The sequence below is a fragment of the Megascapheus bottae genome, chromosome 17, assembly GCF_031878675.1.
Source record: "Megascapheus bottae isolate mThoBot1 chromosome 17, mThoBot2.hap1, whole genome shotgun sequence".
Lineage (NCBI taxonomy): Eukaryota > Metazoa > Chordata > Mammalia > Rodentia > Geomyidae > Megascapheus > Megascapheus bottae.
This window is the reverse complement of record NC_143525.1, coordinates 23,164,708-23,185,159: the sequence shown is the minus strand read 5'-3', so window position 1 is coordinate 23,185,159 and position 20,452 is coordinate 23,164,708. Positions and strand designations below refer to the sequence as shown.

At 43.7% G+C, this 20,452-nt stretch overlaps 2 protein-coding genes across 5 annotated transcripts in view; both read left to right on the top strand.

Moving 5' to 3' along the window:
- Slc39a11 (solute carrier family 39 member 11) overlaps positions 1-20,452 on the top strand; it is a 261,761-nt gene that overhangs the window by 195,207 nt on the left and 46,102 nt on the right. The gene's annotated exons all lie outside the window — the stretch shown is intronic.
- On the top strand, positions 17,404-17,875 carry LOC150051345 (apoptosis inducing factor BLCAP A-like). The gene is made up of 2 exons (XM_090351456.1): positions 17,404-17,653; positions 17,853-17,875. Exons 1-2 carry the CDS (start codon positions 17,404-17,406, stop codon positions 17,873-17,875), a joined length of 273 nt encoding a protein of 90 aa, XP_090207582.1.

Here is a 20,452-nt window from a genome sequence, read left to right as displayed (position 1 = left end):
GACAGAGGGCATGGGGATTTGAGTGTTGTAATGTAGGTATTGTAGGTGGGTTTGGCTGGGCAAAGTTGAACTCGCTGCACACTCGAATTTTAGCTACCTTCAAAATAATCTTTTCTGCCAAGAGTCTACAGCCATTTGGGGGCTAAGCACTTAATCATCTGAGTAGTTAGGAAGTAGTCTATGAAAAAGTGAAACATCTGTAGAACCACTAGGATTTTAGGTTATAAGAGGAGAATTGTTTTGAAACTTTTGGGTTATTACAACAAAAGTGATAGATAATCTTCCATTAGAACACTACTTAAGAACATCTTGAGATGCATTTGTCCCCATAAGTTGTTACTATGTCTACTGTGCTGGTCCAGTCTTAAAGCTACGGGAACCTCTCTGCTTAGAGGATACCTCCAGGACCTGGATTCATCCCAGCATCTCTATGTCCTCATCTCAACCTCCCAGGTGGGTGTGGCATCCCACTTCCTACCCAGATAGAAAGAGGGGATCCAAGCTAGCTCTAGAAGTTTCCAGTGAATTCCCTGGTCATCGAGGAATATTCCAAGTGTCTTCTGGCCCTGAAAAATACTTCAGATTTCATCTTGGAATTCACTCTCATTGCCAGCTAAACATATCAGGGTGTGGTAAGAAGGCTTATTTTGGTATCTAGGACAACTTTCCTATCTTGATGGAAAGGCATGCTATGATGTATAAAATAAGACATGTGTAGGAGTACAGATAGCACATTTGCCTTTGAAATAGGATTATTTACAGTAAGACAAGATAAATGTAAAATTTTATTGGCACAGGCTGCTGGTTAATTGTTTGGAAGAGCCAGGATCGAAGGCATGTGTAGTTACAGCGTTAAACAAAAGAACTCTTCATTGGCTGTTTTGGCATGCTAGGAGTCCTAATTGACCATGGTAAGTCTATGGACTTACCATAGTCAGTCTTAGGAGAACAATAAAATACACGAGTGGAGACGGAGGACATGGTAATTTGAGTATTGTAATGTAGGTATTGTAGGTGGGTTTGGCTGGACAAAGTTGAACTCACTGCATACTTGATTTTTAGCTACCTTCAAAATAATCACCCTGTAGGGTGATATTTCTGTGGCATTCTGGCTTCCAGGTCTGCTTGTTTCCCGCCCATAAGACAGTACCACAAGACCTCTCACTGTCCTCTGTGGATATTTTTAAGCTCCCTATAGGTTTCTGATAATGTGATTCGTTTATGGAGAAGGGAAGTGAAGAAAACGAATATTAGCAGCCCAAGAATGAGTTATGACCAATCTAATTGAAAAACACCCGAGGGAAAGAAAAAGGAACTGTTAGGTAAATAAAGATAGAAAAACTGTGGACTTAAAACCTGTCAGACAACAGATGGTCTGCTCAAGCACTTCTTCCCATAATGCCCTGGGTACCTGCTCCAAATCCTACATCAATAGTAAGATAATGCCTGAGACATGATCAGGTATGATCATTAATCTCTTGTGCTCTTGCCCATTTCGAGGGATAAGCCATCAAGCAATCAGTGCAAAGCCCACAGGAGTAGATATGGGAGGAGCCCCCATACCAAAACCATTGCCCTCCAATAAAACCAGAATAGACCCCCAGTTCTGGGTGCCTTCTCTACAGAGAGTCTTTACTCTCACTTTCAGTAAACTCAGCACCTTACTCTACTTCACTGCTCTTAATTCTTTTTCTTTTTCTTTTTTTTTTTTTGCCAGTCCTGGGCTTGAGCTCACGGCCTGAGCCCTGTCCTTGGACTTTCTCAAGGTTAGCACTCTACCACTTGAGCCTCAGCACCATTTCCAGCTTTTTGTCTATGTATGTGGTACCAAGGAATCAAACCTGGGTCTTTGTGCATGCTAGGCAAGCACTTTAACCACTAGGCCAAACTCCCGGCCCCTTGCTCTTAATTCTTTATCTGACAGAAGAATGGACCTTTTGAGCACAAATGAGGAACACATTTCAAAGGCACAATTAGGGGTATAAAGGCTATTTAGGAGGGTATTGTGACATTCCAAGCAAAGGCTAATTGTGGGCATGTGTTACCCAGGGCGTGTAAAACACTGGTGTATGTATGATACAAGTGCATGTATGTCTTGTAAGCTTATAAAGGCAGGGAATAAAGTCTCCTCTACCTTTATAGTCCAACAAAAACCCTGTCCCTAGACAGAGAGTGAGTAGATGTACGGTAGGAATTCAGTCTCCCAAAGAGTAGTGGTTTTAGAGATATCTGCCTGTGGCAGAATCAGCAGAACTGGGCTGGATTTGTCAATTACTTGGTCTGAGGAGAAGAGAAGCGGTAATAAAAAATGACCCATTTCCAACTTGAACACACCAAGTGTTTAAGTTTGGGATATGTTGGTGTTGCTCCTCTAAGGGAGACATCCAACTGTTGGAGTTGTTGTGCTCAGAGTAAGGTCCTAGCAAGTAATATGAGGTGACAGCTTAACTCAGCAGCCTGGCTGTCTTAGTTGGCTAGGTTGATACAGTAAGATGTTGTATTCTCTTATGGCTATAGCACCTTCTTTCTGTCTTCAAATGATGGGAGGGGCAAAGAAGCTATGTTAGGCCTTTTCAGTAAGGACACTGCCCTCTCCCAAAAGCTCCATTCATGTGACCTAACCTGAATATCTTTACTTGGGGTTTAGGATTTCAGCATCTGGATGGAAAGTTCACATTCAAACTGCAGTATGGGCCACAGGAACTTTTTACCTTCTAGCAGAGGACTCTTTGATAAAATTAACCAATCTCAGGGCTGGGAGTTTGGCCTAGTGGTAAAGTGCTTGCTTACCATGCACGAAGACCTGGGTTCGATTCCTCGGTACCACATACATAGAAAAAAGCCAGAAGTGGTCCTGAGGCTCAATTGGTAGATCTCTAGCCTTGTGAAAGTCCAAAGACAATGCTCAAGCCCTGAGCCCAAGCCCAGGACTGGCCAAAACAAAAAAACAATCTCTGCAGGTGGCAGACTACACTCCGATCAGGATTCTTCCCTTCTTACCCCAGGCCAACCTGTGCACATACTCTAATGTCTAGCCTCACAGTGCCTTCCATTGGGAAGGGGAACCAGGTGGCTCAGGAAAACCTGTAAATTGAGGTCCATATCTCATTTCTGTGGCCTAACTCAGGGAATCCTGGCACCTAATGCAGCTGAGCTGAAGGAGTGGGCCTTCCTGGGGAAGGGTACTTTCCAAACTAGCAGCAGAAGCAGGAGACCAAGTCTTCTGACAGATTACTTCATAGCAAAACCATAGCCATGAGGATCTGTGAATGAATAAGTAAAAATTTCATTGATAATTTAGATAGGTAGTGAAATGATGTTGGCCCTCTGATCTTCTTTTTCCACTTATCTTGGCAGAGTGGTGGCTTCAGCCTTGCCCTGGACCACATGTCTCGGGAGCTTGGCCAACTATATCTGTTTTCTGTGGCTACTACAACAAGCACCACATTCTGGACAATGTATTCTGAAATATATTGTCTCATGACTCTTAGCAGAGTTGGGTGGTGGGGGAGACAGAGGTCCAAAATAAAGTTATAAGCAGAATTGGTCCTCTGAGGCTTGGAGAGGGAGTATTGCATTCCATGACTTTGTCCCCTAGCTTTGGTGAGTATTGGCAGTATTTGGTGTTCTTGGCTTTGAGGCATATCATTCCTATCCTGTCTTCATCTTCACAGAACTTTCTTCTCTGTGTAGCAACTTCTGTTTCCCTTCCTTTCCTCTTAAAGGAATGTATTTTTGGATTTAAAGTCTGTCCCAATACAGGATGATCTCATCTCAAGAGGCTTACCTACTGCTCATTCATGGGATCAGGTGCTTAGGCTTGGTAGAGAAGGGAGGGGACACAGCCTAACTACTTGGTATGAAGAGAGCTTTTTATAACTAGAAGTTCTGTCCTTTTTTTTTCTAATGATAGTAGATGGAAAGTGAAATATAGTCTCAGGATCAAATGTGCTAAAAGTCTGTTCTCCAAGAACATTTTGACTCTGCTGTTGCTCAAGTATATTGATAATAGCAGTTCCAGTCCCTGTAGCACATAGCTTGGGATAAAAATATAACAAGATGGCAGAAACCTTCAAAGCGTTTCTAGAGAGATGGAAGCGAAGGGTAGGTTTCAGTAAGAAACTCTCTCTGCCTGGAGGTTGCTGGGAGACAAATGGTTCTCCTTAACACAGAAGGAATGGTCATAAAAGGAGAGGAGAGAAGCAGGCTCAGACCTGTGAGACAGTGGAAATTACCTGCTGTTTCCAGTGAGTTTTCTACAGGAACCTGTAAATACAGTGTAGTCATCAGATGTTTCCTTTGGCAACGGTGACTTATGTATGAGGCTCAGGGAAGGGGAAAGACTGATAATGCCCCATAGGTTTGGTGATAAAAGCTTGGGCTAAGATGGTAACTATACAACATAAAAAATGAATCATTTTGGACTATATATATTTGGGGGGTGTCATGGGGCTTGAACTTGGCCTGGGCACTGTCTCTGAGCTCTTCAGTTCAAATCTACCACCCTACCCTTGAGCCCAGCCCCACTTCCCATTTTCTAGAGGTTAATTGGAAATACGAGTCTTAGGTCCTTTTTGCCCAAGCTTTGAACCTTGATCTTCAGACCTCAGCCTCTCCTGAGTAGCTAGGATTACAGGTGTGAGCCACCAGCTGGAAAATATTTTAAAGGGGGAAAAAGAATGATGATCAACATAGAAGAGAAAAATACAAGAGTGTTCAAATGGGCTTGTAGGTGTACCCACGGCACCTCGCACTATGTGTGTTGCTCTCTATACCTACAAAGTCAGTATTATGCCCATTGTGCTATCAGTTTTCCTCAGAATTGAAATCACAGAGTGCAGTGGGGCTTTGTCAGGAATGCAGTATTTTGTTGCAGTATGTTGAGCCACCCCTTAGGAAATGTTCTCAGAAAAGTCTCAGTTGACCCAGCATTTGCCTGAAGGTCAGTTTTTCTGAATAATGTTGACCCACTCCACTTTCATACACACCCTCCCTTGTTTGTGTGTCTCTCTGTCTCTCTGTCTCTGTCTCTGTCTCTGTCTCTGTCTCGTCCTGGGGCTTGAACTCAGGATCTTGGCACTGTCCTTGGGCTTCACCACTTCTGGCTTTTTCTGTGTATGTGGTACCAAGGAATTGAAGCCAGGTCTTCATGCATGCTAGGCAAGCACTCTACCACTAGGCCACACTCCCAGCCCCCTTGTTTCTTTACCTATATTCCAGAACCCAGAAACTGGGTTGAAGTAATACAGATGGCACTTAGCCATTTGCCTTGGCTACTTGGTAGGTTTTGGATGTCCAGACTCGACACATGGTAAGCACTTGAACAGCCCAGGGAATGGTCCATGCAAGTCTGGTATATGGTTGTTGGGGAAAGGATTCCTAGATATCTCATAAAGGTTTGGTCTAATGATACTTTCCGCTTCTTATGGTTTATCATGACTTTATATAAGATAGGAGACATCTGTTACTTGGGAACAGTAGTGGATGTGGACCTCATGGACTCCTTGCTCTGTTGGGAGAGGAGAGACTGGAAGAGCAGTGCTGACTGTGAGACTGAGTGTTGCTCACCATGGGGAGCCTAGGGAACCACACAAGTGCTGGAGAAGGACACCATGACAATGTTGACTGGGTGGGTAAAAATGAAGCTTGTTAGTGATACCCTCCCTGACAGCCACAAAGGAAAGGATCAATTGAACATGTTGCATGCCCCACCACTTTTGGGAGGTCACTAAATGCATTTTAAAGGCCATTCAGCCAATTGGACAAAATGGTTGGGCAGAAAGCCAACATCTGATGCTGAAACCCAGGTCCAATTCATTCCCTGCTCCAGACCATAGGTAATTGTAAGGATCAGCAAGATCAAGATAAAAGGATAGGTTCATTTCTTGGCCATGAATGTCTCTAGTAACAAGAATGTAGGAGAGCTCTGCCTTTCAAGAAAGAAGCCAAAGGTAGGCACTACTCAGGAGGCTGAGATGTGAGGTTTGAAATTTGAAGCCAGTCCTAGGAGAAAAGTCCCTGAGATTCATATCTCCAGTTAATCAGCAAAAAGCCGAAGGGAGGTGTGTCTGAAGTGGTAAGAGTACAAGCCTTGAACAACAAAAAAAAATCAAGCAAATGAAAGGCCCTGAGCTTATGCCCCAGTACAAGGTGGGGGAGGGTGAGTCGGGAGGGGAGGAGAGAGAGAGAGACAGAGAGAGGGGATAGGGGCAGAAAGCAATGGAAGGAAAAAAAAAAAGAAGGAAATCCAAGGTCCTGAAGCAGTTGAACTTGACCCATACAAGAATACCTTGGTCATACTGGTTCAGTTCTTAGGAATTCAGTTATCTGCTTCCCCTGCCTTCATTAGGTTAGGGAAGAAAATAAATGTAACCTTAAAGGGGAAAGGTCTGCATGGGTATGAGCCTCTGTGACTAGTGGGAGACAGAAAAGCAGATACCCCAGTGATAACAAGATGGATATGAGTATCACTCATATGGATGCCACCAGCCAATGGTAACTCTGGCTCTCACTGTTTTGAGTCGACTGAGACTATTACTGCATCATGTGGTCAGGCAATAGTGAATGTTTCCAAGGTGATTCTGAGTCATCAGTGCAGAAATTACATACCGCAAATGGTACAGGAAAATGAGAATTACCTTTGGGAACAGTGGAGAATGTCATTGGGAAAGGACTCACCCTGTGCTATAGGAAAAGCCATAGTAGGCTGCCCAGCTCCTCTATAATCCCGAGTAACTGAGGCCATACTCCTATGGAGTGTAGATACCAAAAATGGTATAATTAGTAGCCCAGTGACCTGACCTTCCATGGCCTATCAGCTTAATGACTGAGACTGAGGCCAGCCACCTGGCTTCTGAGTTCTGCTACCTTTGCACAATTGAGCCTCATGATCTCTGTGAAATAGTTGCTTGAATGCCATGTCCCTCAAAGGACAAATGTGTAAAAATGTGCATAGGGACAATGTGCATTTTAAAAGCATGGTGCCTATCTCAAAATCCTCTGGTACCATTTGTGTTCCTAATGCCTTAGTGAAGGATTCCCAACTGAGTGGCTTGGGAGCTACAGAAAGTCATTGCTATCAAAGTTCTAGAATTTCTAAGTCTGAACCTGAGATGTCACCAGTGTTGTGCTCCCTCTGAAGCCTCTCAGGACCCTTCCCTGACCTGTCCCATTTCTGATGGCTGTCAGCAGTATCTGGCAATCTTTGGCCTGCAGATGTCTCACTTCAAGCTCTGCCTTTGTCTCTCCACATCCTTCTCTCTGGATTTCTATTTTATTCTTCTTATAAAGAAGCCATTGTTGATTTCAGTCTCAGCCAAGCCCAGCATGGCCTCATCTTAACTAATTACATCTTCAAAAACTCTTTCCAAATCAAGTCACATTCTGAGGGTTCTAGGTAAACATGGCTTGTGGAAGACACTATTTCAATCCAGTAAAATTTTGTCCTGATCTGATTTAAAATGGTTCTGAGAAGGATCTGAGAAGGAGGTAGCAACCTCCTTTCCTCTGCTCAGATCTTCTTACCCTGAAGTCTAAAGGAAACTCAAAGTTCCTTGCTAAAATTCCCTCCTTTGCTTCAGTGTTATGTTCCTAATAGAGTACACACAGTTCAGTAAGGATGTTATTGTTGTTTTAATTTGAGTCATATTGAATACAAGTGTGAATATAGGTTTTTCCCCCCAGATATTATCCCAAACAATGAAAATCTGAAGCATATCCACACTTAATCTGAGTTCACTTCCCACCTCCAACTAAAGTCAGCAGATCAGATGACCCCTGCTTAGGAGAAAAGTGAAGTGAGGAGAAGTCATCTAATGGTACAGGTGAACTTCATACCTTGGACCTCTGAGTCCTCATGTGGACTCAAGTGGTGATAAGGAAAGAGGTAGAGACCTTTGTTTTTCATGGACAGGATATTGCATGGGACAGGAGCTTCAGTTCCAAATACAATGTTTTCCATGTGTAAAGTGGAGTAGATACCTTCGGTGAAATGCTTCTGTAAGCATGGAATTAGGCCATATGTATTAGTGTTGAAAATTGCCTGGGAAGTACTCAGCTCCCTTTTCCCCTGGGTAGCAATTGTATTATCAACAATTGAGCTAGTTTTGCTCAGGGCTTGCTCTACAGGTCCTGGGTGGTTTGCATTTGGGAATGTCAAGTGCATGGTGGGGATCTGTGGGAGGAAAAAGAATGGAGGCAACCATCTATGGTTCCCACAGCATCTGAGCATCTGTCTGGGATGGGCACCAGACTTCCTGGGGTGAGCCTCCACTCTGCCATCTGGCACTTGTCAACTCTATCTCAGTCCTGCTGTTTGTAATCACTTCTCCCTCAAGCAGAGGGTCTTGCCCATCTGGACTTCTCAATTCTTCCCAGACTGGGTTGATTTAGGGAGAGGGAACATGTGGTAACTCTCTAAGATTGTCCTGGAAAAAATGGTTTCATAAATAATATGGAGCCTCAGGGGGTCCTAGAGCAGTTCTACTAGATACTGACAGTCATTCTGGTACATGCACATGTACAAAGCAGACCCTCACCAGGCTCTCAGCAGTAGAAGAGAAAGAGCTATAAAAATCTCACCCGGTTCTTCTGGGTTATTTGGTCAATGGACATGGAAGGGAGTTGGCTTGGTCATCCAAGGCTGATCAGAAAATGTTCCTTAAGAAAGAAGCCGGAGCTTAGGTCTGGACAATTCCCATGTGTCAAGGTCACTAAAATTAGCTGGTTTCTTATAGCCTGGCTTCCTGTAGCTACCTCCAAGTAATTATTTAATCTGTGTGATGTATAAAGTTTCTCCAAGGTCATCTTGCAGGAAGCAATCCCTAAGGAAAGACTGTGTTTCCTGGAGGCTTCTGTTAGAGGAGGCTTTGCCCAAGGGCTGGGGTTTTGTGCCCACTCACTGACCTCTAGTTTTTTTACCTCATCTCCTCTACTGTGCTTCTTACTCCCCAATGGGTCCAGTAGGCAGCACGGTCATCCTTCACTCATCCATAGGGACTGTGGTTCCAGGACTTTCTGCAAATCCTTTGTAGTAAATGGTCTTGTATTTGCATATTATTTCTTGTATATTCTCAAATTATCCCGAAGTTAACTTTTACAATACCTAATAGAATATGAATGTAAATAGTTGTCACAGAGTAGTGACAGGAAGTCTGTACATGTTCAGTGTAGACATAGTCCTTCCCATGTATTTTTCAATCTGTGGTCAGCTGAATCCATGATACAGATCCTGTTATCAAAGGACCTATTGTACTTATCACAAAAAAAAAATGTTTCCCTGTATCTCACTAAATCCAGATGTGAGCTTTGGAGAGGGTCACAGATGGTGCAGATGAAGCCACTAGTCTGCAGGACAACCCTAAGGATGAGAGAAGGTGGGGTTGGCACCTCCTTCCCTCCCTCCCTTTCTTCTTTGCATGTAGCCAGGGACCACATGCACTTGACAACAAATGCCCAAAAGTTAGCACATGTGGCTGCCAGGGTAACAGAATGGGGGGGGGGGGAGGCAGTCTGAATGCTTGAGTGAAGAAAGTGGGAGAGGCAAAGCGTTGGCATTCTATGTGTTCTATGTCACCTGAGACTAAAGAGTACCTTAACTTAAAAAGAAGAATAAAGTGATGCAGCCTAAATGAAAAATGTTCACAGCTAAAACCAGATAGATGGGTGATATTCAAACCAGAAGCCACTGCTTCCTCATCAAAGCCTTTTGATGTCTTATGAATGGAATACATGACAAAAAAAAATCATGAGAAGGGGTATCAATGTGTGAGAAGTAATGTATCTACTACCTGTCAAATGTAACTATAACCCCTCTATACATTACCCCAACAATAAAAAAATAAAAAAGAATGGAATACATGAAATAACCCACTTGCTAGCAATTGATTGGATCAGTGCCAGTGGCTGGCCAATTGAATTCTTGAGGCCAGATGACATACCAGATTAATGAAAGACAGGGAGTCATGTCCCTTCAAGGCATGACTTCAGCTCTCTGGTTACATTTCTTTGGTGAAGGGCTCTTAGGGGGGTCTGAGTAGGCTCAAGTTTTGCTCCAGGGAGCTCCTGAGCTTTGGTCCATTTGATTATATACTGCTCTGCAGCTATTACAGTAAAAAGTTGGAACTGAAGGGCTGCTGCTTCAAAACTAGTATCTTTACTCCACCAGAGTCCTCACCAAACCCTTCTAGGGGCCCAAGGTCAGCTGCCACAAGTTCCTAGGTTGTAAATTTCTCAGGAGCCAGGCAGCAATCAGTGGAACTAGAAGATGGAGACTTTGGTGATGATTGTCCCACAAAGACAGTGAGAATCCTTGACTTTCAGGGCACAAACTGGTCTGATCTGTCATTCTGCTCCTAGCTCTTCCTTGTAAAAATGAACCATTGTTCACTCGTATTTCTGTAGATCCAGTCATCAGTAATGGAAGACTGGCTCTGTATCTAGAGTAATTAGGGTGTTTATCACCATTTTGCAGTTTAATTGAGAAGTCAGTTGGAAGCATGCTAATAGTTCAGTTTGATTGTTATGGGATTAAATTGAGAAGCAGTGATGATTAATGAAGCACAGCTCCAGTTGTATTGTTGAGGGTAGTTCCTTTTAGAATTAAGTAAGGAAGAAAGGTGGGTAGTGCCATCTTGTAGGCTGGAGATCTAGATGAAAAAGGCTTATAATGTAGGTATAATCTCCCCCCTTCCCTCACCTTCCCTTCCTAGTAACATGTGAGATACTCTGCTCTGTTGCACCATTGCTCTCCCTGCCATGATGTACTGAAACTGTGAGCCAAAAGTTACTCTGTCAAATATTTTGTCCCAGTGACACAACAGTCTATTACAGAAGATTGTATCACTTTGGTTGGTGATACTGGTAGTTGCTATGACTAAATCTGATCCTGTAGAACTGGTTTTATTAGAAAATTTGGAAATAATGCAGGAGAGAAGCTCTGACATAATCAGAGATTAATAGGAGTTTCTGCTAGGAGTTCAGAAGACCAAAATGTTCATAGGAATGCAGACAGCTTATGAAGTTTCAGATGGGAACAAGGACCCTATTGGGAATTGGACTCAGGACCATTCATGTTACATTCTAGCAGAGAACTTGTCTACATTTTGTCCCTGTCCTGAGACTTTGTGTGAAGCTGAGTTTAAAAGAGACGAGGAACTAATTGACTTAGGAGAGGAGATTTTTGATGCAGTCAAGCATCCAACCTGTGACATGGTTGTGATTGACTTTATAGTGAAAATCAGGAGCAATAAATAAATAAATACCATACATTTGTTTTGTAATGTGTGACAATTACCAACTTGGATCATTGGATAGAGAAGTGCCCTGGAGATAAATAAATCATACTTCTGTCCAAGGTAAAACTGTATTTCCAAACCCTAAGTAGCTTAGAGACCAGACAGGTCTAGGAGTAATAGAAAAAGTATACTGAAGTAAAGAATGGTGATGCATGACATCACACTGGAGCCTGGAGCTTGGAGAGTCCCAGGAGGCCTGAGAAGCCAGGATATGTGGGTATTGGAACATATGGGAAAGTATAATACAGAAGGAACAGGTGTTGGATTGGAGAGAATCCTTACTATCACAGAGGGCATTAGGCAGTAAAGTAAGACCTCTTCAAAACAGCCAAAGTCTATCCTGCCCAGGTTTCCCAAAGATCAGTCCTATGCATTGTCTTGCTAGACCCATCCTTCCCATTCCAGGGTTGGAAAGGGTTCCTGTCTGGAGACAGTGCCAGGCTGTAGCTGTTCCTCTTGGCTGTACAGTCCGCTCAGAATAAAGAGTGACTAGCTTGCTTGCTTCTACATGAAAAAGGGAAAAGCAGGATGAGGCAGGGTCGGGTGGAAGAGAATCCCCTCTCCATAGGGAGGAGTGTGGGTGGTAGAGAGACACTGGCTTGCCCCCAGAGGAGGGGGAAGCTGTGCAGTGCCTCCTCTTTTCCCTCCAGACATTTTAACACTGCTTCCATCCCTGTCTCCCATGACTAGTTTATTGTAGTTTTGAAAGTTAACATAGTGTCCTATGTTATACTCTCCTTGATAGTTTGATATTTAAAAAATAAAAATGAGGCCAGGAGTTTAGTCTTCTGGTAGAGTACTTGGCTAGTATGTATGAAGACCCTGGTTCGATTCCTTGGTACTACATACATAGAAAAATACCAGAAGTGGTTCTGTGGCTCAAGTGATAGAGCTGTAACCTTGAGAAAATCCAAGGACAGTACTCAGACCCCGAGCCCAAGCCCAGGACTGGCAATAAACAAACAAATGAATAAGACTTTCTATAAATCTCATCTCTGTATGGCATTCAGAAGGCTGAATGCACATACCATTGCTGATGCACATTACAGTACAGCCCTGTTTTTTTGTTGTTGTTTTGGTTTGGTTTTGTTTTTTTTTTTTTAAGAATCTGAGCCAGCATGCTTTATTTTCTATTGGCATGTCTTCATGTTGATGGTTCCAGGCACCAAATCAGAGACAGTCCTCATCAGACCAGGGAGCCTGGGCCCAGAGGATTTTTCCCACAAGGTGGGCCTTGGGTGGGGGGAGGGTTCCTATGATGTTAGAATTCCCATTTCCTCTCCTAGCTCAGCTCCTCCAGCATATGAACAACTCACAGCACACACCTAGTATAGGGCTATTTAAGGATTTTTTTTATATGAACAAAGTACATAAAAAGTACAGAACAGCACCTGGTGTATGTTAAATGCCAGATGACATCGCCTATTATTTCTAACATCGTTAGGACCAATTATAACCAAATTACATATTTATAATAATCCATTATAGTTTACTCATGTGTAAAATGTGGGTGAGTCCCAGCCTCCCTACCTTAATATCTGAACACAGGCACGTATTTGCGGTCAGCAGGAGCTTAGTGCACATGTATCTGATGAATACTACAGTCATAAATGATAAGAGCTGAACAACCTGAAGGCATTTCTCTCTTTTCTGGTGCTACTTCCAAATGTGTATGCTTCACAGAAGGGCACATGTTGGCTGTGTTGCTCTTTTGGCCAGCATGTTGATAAGTGTATCTGCTCAAGACCTCAGAGAAGCAGATGCCAAAGAGCGATTAATGATGCTTAAGATTGACTAAGGGAAATGCTAATGAGGGGTGAGAAGGAGGGAACCAGGAGTTGAGGGACTGCCACACTGGCCTGGTCTGTCAGAGGAAGGAGAGGGAAAGGTGGGGAAAAAGCAACTGTGACCCTTGTATTATCAGAAAGCTGCAACACTTGGATTGGGTTTTTTTTTTGTCCCGTGGATGTCAAAGAGTGAGTCCATGAACAAAAGGAGAAAAGCAAAAGAGTAGCTGTTTGTTGAAGAAAAGGATAAGCAGAGCTCTCACTAGCTGGAAGAGAGTCCCAAAAGAGGGTCCCATATGCGCAGTACACATGAGGTGGGAGAAACCAGCACCAGAGTTAAGTTGGAGCAGTGACTTAAGAGCTTGCCATTTGTGATGTCTTCGACAAAGAGCAATGAATGTTAGCAAGATGACAAGATGAAAGAAAACAGATGTCTGCTTTAGAGGTGGGAAATGAAGAGAAGGCATATATACAGCTAGTGGGGAGAGGCTGATTTGTAGATTCCCCTCTCTGACCTGAGGGTTCTCTTCTTACTGTGAACCAAGGAAGGGCATTGTTCTCTAGGAACCTCTTGGCCTATTGGCAGGAATGAGCAGTTCAGGTGGTGTTTTCTGCAAGTCTGTTGTTTAACAGCCTCTAACTCAAAGTAATATGCCAAACTCATTCCTGTAATTCTGGTTACTTAGGATTTAGAGGTCAAGAGGATCATACTTTTTGGCCAGACTAGGCAAAAAGTTAGCAGGCCTCCCATCTCAGTCAATAGCTGAGTGTGTTGGTGTGTGCCTATCACCCTAATAGGAAAATTACCAGCAGGCCAGCCAAGGCACAAAATATTTAAATAAAATGTGGCTCAAGGGATAGAGTACCTGCCTAGCAAGTTCAAGGCCTGGATTTAAATAGCCAGAAGTGCCTGAAAAGAAGGATGTATGAAATAAGTATGCAATTGACATAGTGAGAAGGAGAGGCAAAAGGTAATAATTTAAAAAGTATATATGAGCTGCCTGGCCTAGCTCTGGGATGCAGAGAAGGTTTCTCTGGGGAAGTTACCTGAAAGCTGAGGTCTCAGAAGTAAGTGAGTATTGTTTGGTAGGCAGAGGTGAGAGTGAAGGATCTGTCAGCAGAGGAAGCACTGAACAAAAGACCCTGAGGTTAGAAGAACCTCATCAGTTTCTTATCCTATGACAGATACTCTGGGAAGACAATTTAAAAGGTTCACGGTTTCACTGGATCCACTGTTTTTGAACCTATGGTAAGGCAGAAGATTATGGCTGCATGGCATGGTAGAACAGTTGTTCTCATGGTGGCCAGGAAACAAGAGAAAGAACAGGAAGGAACTAAGGCCTAGACATACCCTTCATCTTCAGTAGACTTCACCTTCCTTAGCTCTACCAACTCTCCATACTCTATTCAGGTTTTCAGTCCATCAGTGAATTAAACCATTAGAACCCCCATGACCTAATCATTTATAGAAATCCCTCAGGAGCACACTGAGAGATAAGCTTTACTAATCTTCTGGGCATTCTCTACCCAATCAAGCCATCCATCAAGATGAACCATCACAGCCCATCTGGCTTAATACAGAATAAGCGAGAGGAGGGAATGGCAGGACAGGTAGTGCAGTATTTTTGAGACCATGTTAATGCTTTAATTGCCTTCTGTGGGCAGAGGGTGATAGGTGGAGGTTGTTAGGCAGAAGAGAGATATGCTATATTGACCCAGCCATTCTACTTCGAAGCAACTTTGTGACTGCAACTCCTCCTGGTCTCTTTCCATCTTCTCTTCAGCTAAACAAGGAAGACCAGTCCCAACAGCATTACATAGTGCTTTGTAGTTGGGGAAACGTTTTATATTGATTGTCTCATGGGATCATCACCAACCCCTAGTCTAGAGCTGAGGCTACCTTAGGTAATTCACAGAGGGACATCCAGGTAGTAAAGATCCGAAGTCACCACTGGGTATCTTTCTTAAATTTGCTTCCCACATTCCATCACAGGATTTGGTGACCTCTTTGGCCATGTGGTGCTTCCATTCCTGTCCTACCTGTGGTGGTAGGTCACTATTAAGCTGGGCCCTGGAGGAACCAGGGAAGGCTGATTGCTGGAGTGATACATGGGCCCTTGAGATTGATGAAAATGTTATTATCCTGGTCCCAGTGTTGCAGCAAGCAATGATTCAGATGTCCTTTGTTAGATGAGGAAAACAACCTCTCTTTGGGGTACCTTTAAACACAAAAATAAAAATGATAAACATGTTGTTACTGGCTTAAAAAAAAAATAGCTGCTTTGTTGACCTGCTTTGAAAAGTTTATGGCTGTAAGGGAATGTTAGTGATTTCATCTAGAAAGAAGACAGATTCTGGGGGCCTAGCTCTCTAGACCTCCCTGATTCAGTTCTCCATTTGTCCATGCAGATGTCCCTAAGACTTACCTGATTCCACCATTGCTGAACCATCACTCTGGCTGACCTGTGGGAATGCTATGACAACCTCTACCCCACCCTGTACATAAGTCATTTTTCTTACTCACTGGCCACAAATTATAGATGTGGGCCATAGCTTCTAAAGACTATAGATCAGATGCAGACTCCAGAGCATAGAGCCACAAGATCTCCATCTCACAGTCTTTGCTTTCTCTGGTGTTGAAAGCAGAGACTGTACCAGGCACATTTTGGCTAGGCAATCTTTAAGAGTAAAGCTGGCTTTTTTCGTGTGTGTGTGTGTGTGTGTGTGTGTGTGTGTGCGCATGCACGCGCGTTTGCTTAGATTTTCTACTCAAGATTAATGCTGTAGCACTTGAGCCATCTCAAGATTAATGTTCTAGCACTTGAGCCATAACTCCACTTTCAATGTTTTGCTGATTAATTGGAGGTAAGAGTCTCTTGGATTTGTCTGCCCAGGCTGGCTTTGAACCATGATCCCAGGACTCACCCTCCTGAGTACCTAGGCCTGGGTTTGTCTCCACAGATCATAAGACACAAACCATCAACCTCTGCCCTGAGAAATTCCCCTAAGACTTGGGTCAAAATTGGTTCTTACACAAAGCCCTTAGTAGCTTCTTTCCACTAACTCCATCTATGTTTCTAAACAAATATGAGAGAGTGAGTGAGTGAATGAATGAATGAAATATATATATACATATATATATATATATGTCAGAGAAAGAATTTGATAAGTATTTGTGGAGTACAAGTATAACGTAAAAGTATAACATCAGGATAAATGGATTTTATTTTACACAGATACCATCATGAGGGAGGGGAGGAGTCCATGATTGTCTCAGAAAATTGTTAATTATGCAAGTTCTCTCACTTGGTGCTTCTCTAAACCCTTCCCACAAAAAAAAAGGTGTGCTCTATTGTCAGATACATTTGGGAAAGAAAATTACACAAATTTCTTCGATTGCAGGAAAGTTGAGCCTTCAAAATGTTCATGTGCATTCTTTAAGAGAAGTTTAGGCCAGCTTTCCAAAACCTATTACATTGCACTGTATCAAATTGCTGTTTTGTAGTTTTGAAAAAATCGTTATGAATTAGGGGAATAGCCGAGTGGTAGAACACTTGCTTTGCATTGTGTGAGGCCCTGGGCTCAATCTCCAGCCCCACAAAATGTTTTGAAAAAAAGATAAATTGGTTCAGTATCAGCTCTTTCATGTGATTCAGCCTAATAGGTGGTGGTAGAACCCTTTTAAATGTCATTCATGTTTCCTGGAGCTCAGTTGGAAAACACTGCTCTCTAGGACATTGGTTTTTATTTTGGAGGTGCTAGAGGAAAGAAAAAAGCGGAGAAATGAAAGGCTCATGGGTGAAAATCCAAGACACACTAGGAGGTGAGTGGGTGCTCTTTAGAAGATTATTTCCTTAGCAGGGTGTCAGTGACTCATGCTTGTAATCTTAGCTACTCAGGAAGCTGAGATCCAGAGGATGGTGGTTCAAAGCCAACCCAGGTAGAGAAGATCAGTAGACTCTGATGTCGAAAATAAGCAACAAAGAGCTTGAACTGGAGATGTGTCTCTGATGGCAGAGAACCTGCAGTATACAGAAGTGTGGGTGAGCTCTAGGCTTTGAGTTCAAATCCAGGTACTATCAAAAATCGTAAGAAGAGGGCTATGACTGTAAGCAGTGACAGTGGAGGCAGCACCATAGCAGCGCCATGACAGGCCTTACAGGATCCCTCTGCTGCCTTGGTGATCCCAGGCTGACAGCCATAGAGCACAGAGGCTCAGCTCCTGGGAAGAGGGTTGAAGAAAGTGGAGGGCAGCCACCTCTGCCCACTGGCTCCCATTAGGTGACTGGCAGCTTTGGCAAAGGCCCTGCCTGGAAAAGTTCATGTATTGCCTCCAGTGGCTGCTACCCTTCCTCCTCATCCCTAAGCCCCTAAACTCCACCCAGTGGTTCAGCTACTCCATGTTTATGGGTTTCTACCTGCTCAGCTTCCTTCTGGAGCAGAAGCCTTACACAATTTGTGCCTTGGTTTTCCTGGAAGCCCTGTTCCTCATCTGCTATAGCTGCTGGGGAAACTGTTTCCTGTACCACTGTCCTGCTTCCCCGCTTCCAGAATTGACACATGACCTCTCAGGTTTTGCCAGCTCCTTTCCTTCATGTGTCCTACACGCCCATAAAGCTGTGTCTACACCTGCTCTCCATATATGCGGATGCACAGTCCCATGCAGAGCTCTGGTCCCTGATTCACAGTTATCCCTGAACTCCAGTGGCTGAGCACTTTGTCTTCCCGTAGACTTTCTCCCTAAACTGTGGTTGTCGAATGGTTGCCATAGGGAGAAGGCACACCGACCTGTAGCTGAATCTTTAGGGAAATAATGCTCTTTTTAAGACTTTTTTTCACAAAGTAAAGTTTATAAAGCCTTATTAAACACTTCAAACAACTGTGTAACAGACACACCAGAAATCAAAGCTGTAGAACTGAGCAGTCCACATGTTTCATAAATGTGGTCTTTGCAGTTCCATTTCCTACATGGCCTGCCTCCAGGTCTGTCCTCTGACAAGCCCAACTCCCTCCCTCCCTCCCTCCCTCCCTCCCTCCCTCCCTCCCTCCCTCCCTCCCTCCCACCCTCCCTTCCTCCCTTCCTCTCCAGACAACATTTAGGGATGAATCCAACTTACAGGACAAGCATGCTGATTGTTGGTAGGCAAGGACCAGGACAAAGTTTCTTTTGTCAGCATTTGCTACTAAAGCACAGAGAAAGGTTGGGGGGAAGCAAATGACAGTTATCAAACTCCCTGTATAGCCTAGGTTAGTTTCAAGCCCCAGCTAGCTTCAAACCCAAGCTTCTCTTGCTTCAGCCTCTTGACAGCTGTAATCACAGGTGTGTACCACCACACCCATCGGATTCCTTACCTTTAAGATAGAGGCATTGATGATTCCTCCAGCCACAGTAGATTAAAGGAGTATATTTGAAGATGTGAGATACCACAGCTGAAGAACAGTGAGTGCTCAAAAGCCTCATCTCCATCTTCCATCACGGCTGACCTTTAACATTTCCTCTGAGTGCTTACTTTGAGATCCTTCAGTAAGAGTTGGGAGCCGAGTTCTGTTCTATTTTGTTTAGTTTGGTTGACTTTGGCTGGGGTATGTGCTGTACAGTTTGTGCTGTTCCAAAGTGAAGTCAGCCCAGTTGACAACGAGGAAGCTGGCCATAGGCTAAATGGCTCTGTGACCAAGGTTTGTACAGGGATTCTGTCAGAAGGGGCAAGAGGACAGGCACTGAGCTGGGGCTCAGCAGTTGGATTTCCCAGTGGGAAGATTGCATGCAGACTGCATCGTGACCCAGTGACAAGGGGGGCACTGCTAGCACAGCCCTTTCCTCCAGGCCCATGGTGATTGGAGTTGCCTTCAGAGCCAGATCTCAGATGGCTATGGGGTTGGCCATTCTTGATCACTAGTACCTATTCCCAACACAAAAGTAGACTGGTTGTGCCCTGTGATGATTATGTTTTCCCTTAGGGATGCCCCAGAGCAGCCGTGGGCAATTCCCCAGTGTGGCCAAGTCACCCACTGAGCATTTCAGGGTGTGCAGGTGCCATGGGAGTGGGATTTCTCTGTTCCTGTGTGGATACCAGTGCTGTGTCTCCATCTACAAGCCCCGGGCCAGCTCCCTAAACAGCCTCAGACAGATCCAAAAGGCTTTTTGCAGAAAGATTATTTTTTTCTCAATGTCTTTTCTAACCAGTCTGTGCTAACATGTGCTCTAAAAAAACCCCATATATCATGAGATCTGTCGAGAAACAGACAAAACAGGATTCAATGATCAAAGGCATTTGGAAAGGTGGGTACTTCATTATTTCTCTGGCACATTCACAAAACACCCATTACTGGCATCTGTCTGTACCCACAGAGAGACATGTGTATCTATATTTGTATGCACATATAAATAGCTATGTTTATAAATACTAGATACACGCCCACACACGTGGATGTAGACACAATGTACAGACATTTACATATACATGCCTATAGTACATACATATGTGTGACACGTGGTCAGTGTCAAATACAAACTTCATGAAATGTAGCTAAGCTGGAGCCCTCCAGAATTCACTTAAGGAAATGCTGTTTTGGACTTTGCTGTTTAGTTGTTTCTAAGTGGGTTCTGCATGAGACAGGTTGTTAGGATACTGGAGGAAAGGCACACAGGCTGGACATGTAGTGACCTCTCAGCTGCTGTCCATGCCATCGTTGGGCTGCTGTGTGTGACCTCAGACCTGTGCATGTTCCCACATTACTGTGTCCTGTGTGCATGTGAGCTTGCACATGCAGACACTCCCATGAGTTAGGCATCTCCTCAAGGAGGCTCTGCCCTCCTACAGCACATTCCAGCATGTGACCCCTGGACTACTGTCCATGACTTGGTGAGGATGTACCACTAAATCAGTTTCAGTACACTGTGATGTTATGTGTGATCTGGCACTTAACCTTGTGTCCACACACTTCTCTTCCCTTCCCTTTCTCTCTCCTCCTCTGATAGCTGATGTTCTGATGATTTATCTGAAAGGCCTGTGAGGGGAACAGAGTTCTATAATGGAGCAACTGCTTTTCTGCTTACATCATCACTTTGTACTGCTTCCAGGCACCTGCTCCCCAAAGTGACAGGTGATCAGAAAGCCCAGGGAATAAAAAAGGACCAAAAACCCCACAAAAAACAAACCCGAAACAAAAACAAAAACATGACCCTAAAAAGAAGCTTGTAAGAATTATAAAAAGTATGTACTACCAGGTCTTCAGTGGCCTATTGTACTTCTCAACAGCCACATTGGACCTTAGAAAATGATGCAACAATTCACTTGGCATTTCAAAGAGAGATTTTTTTGTTGTGGTTGTGGCTTTTTACTTTTTTTTTTGGTGATTCTGGGGCTTGAA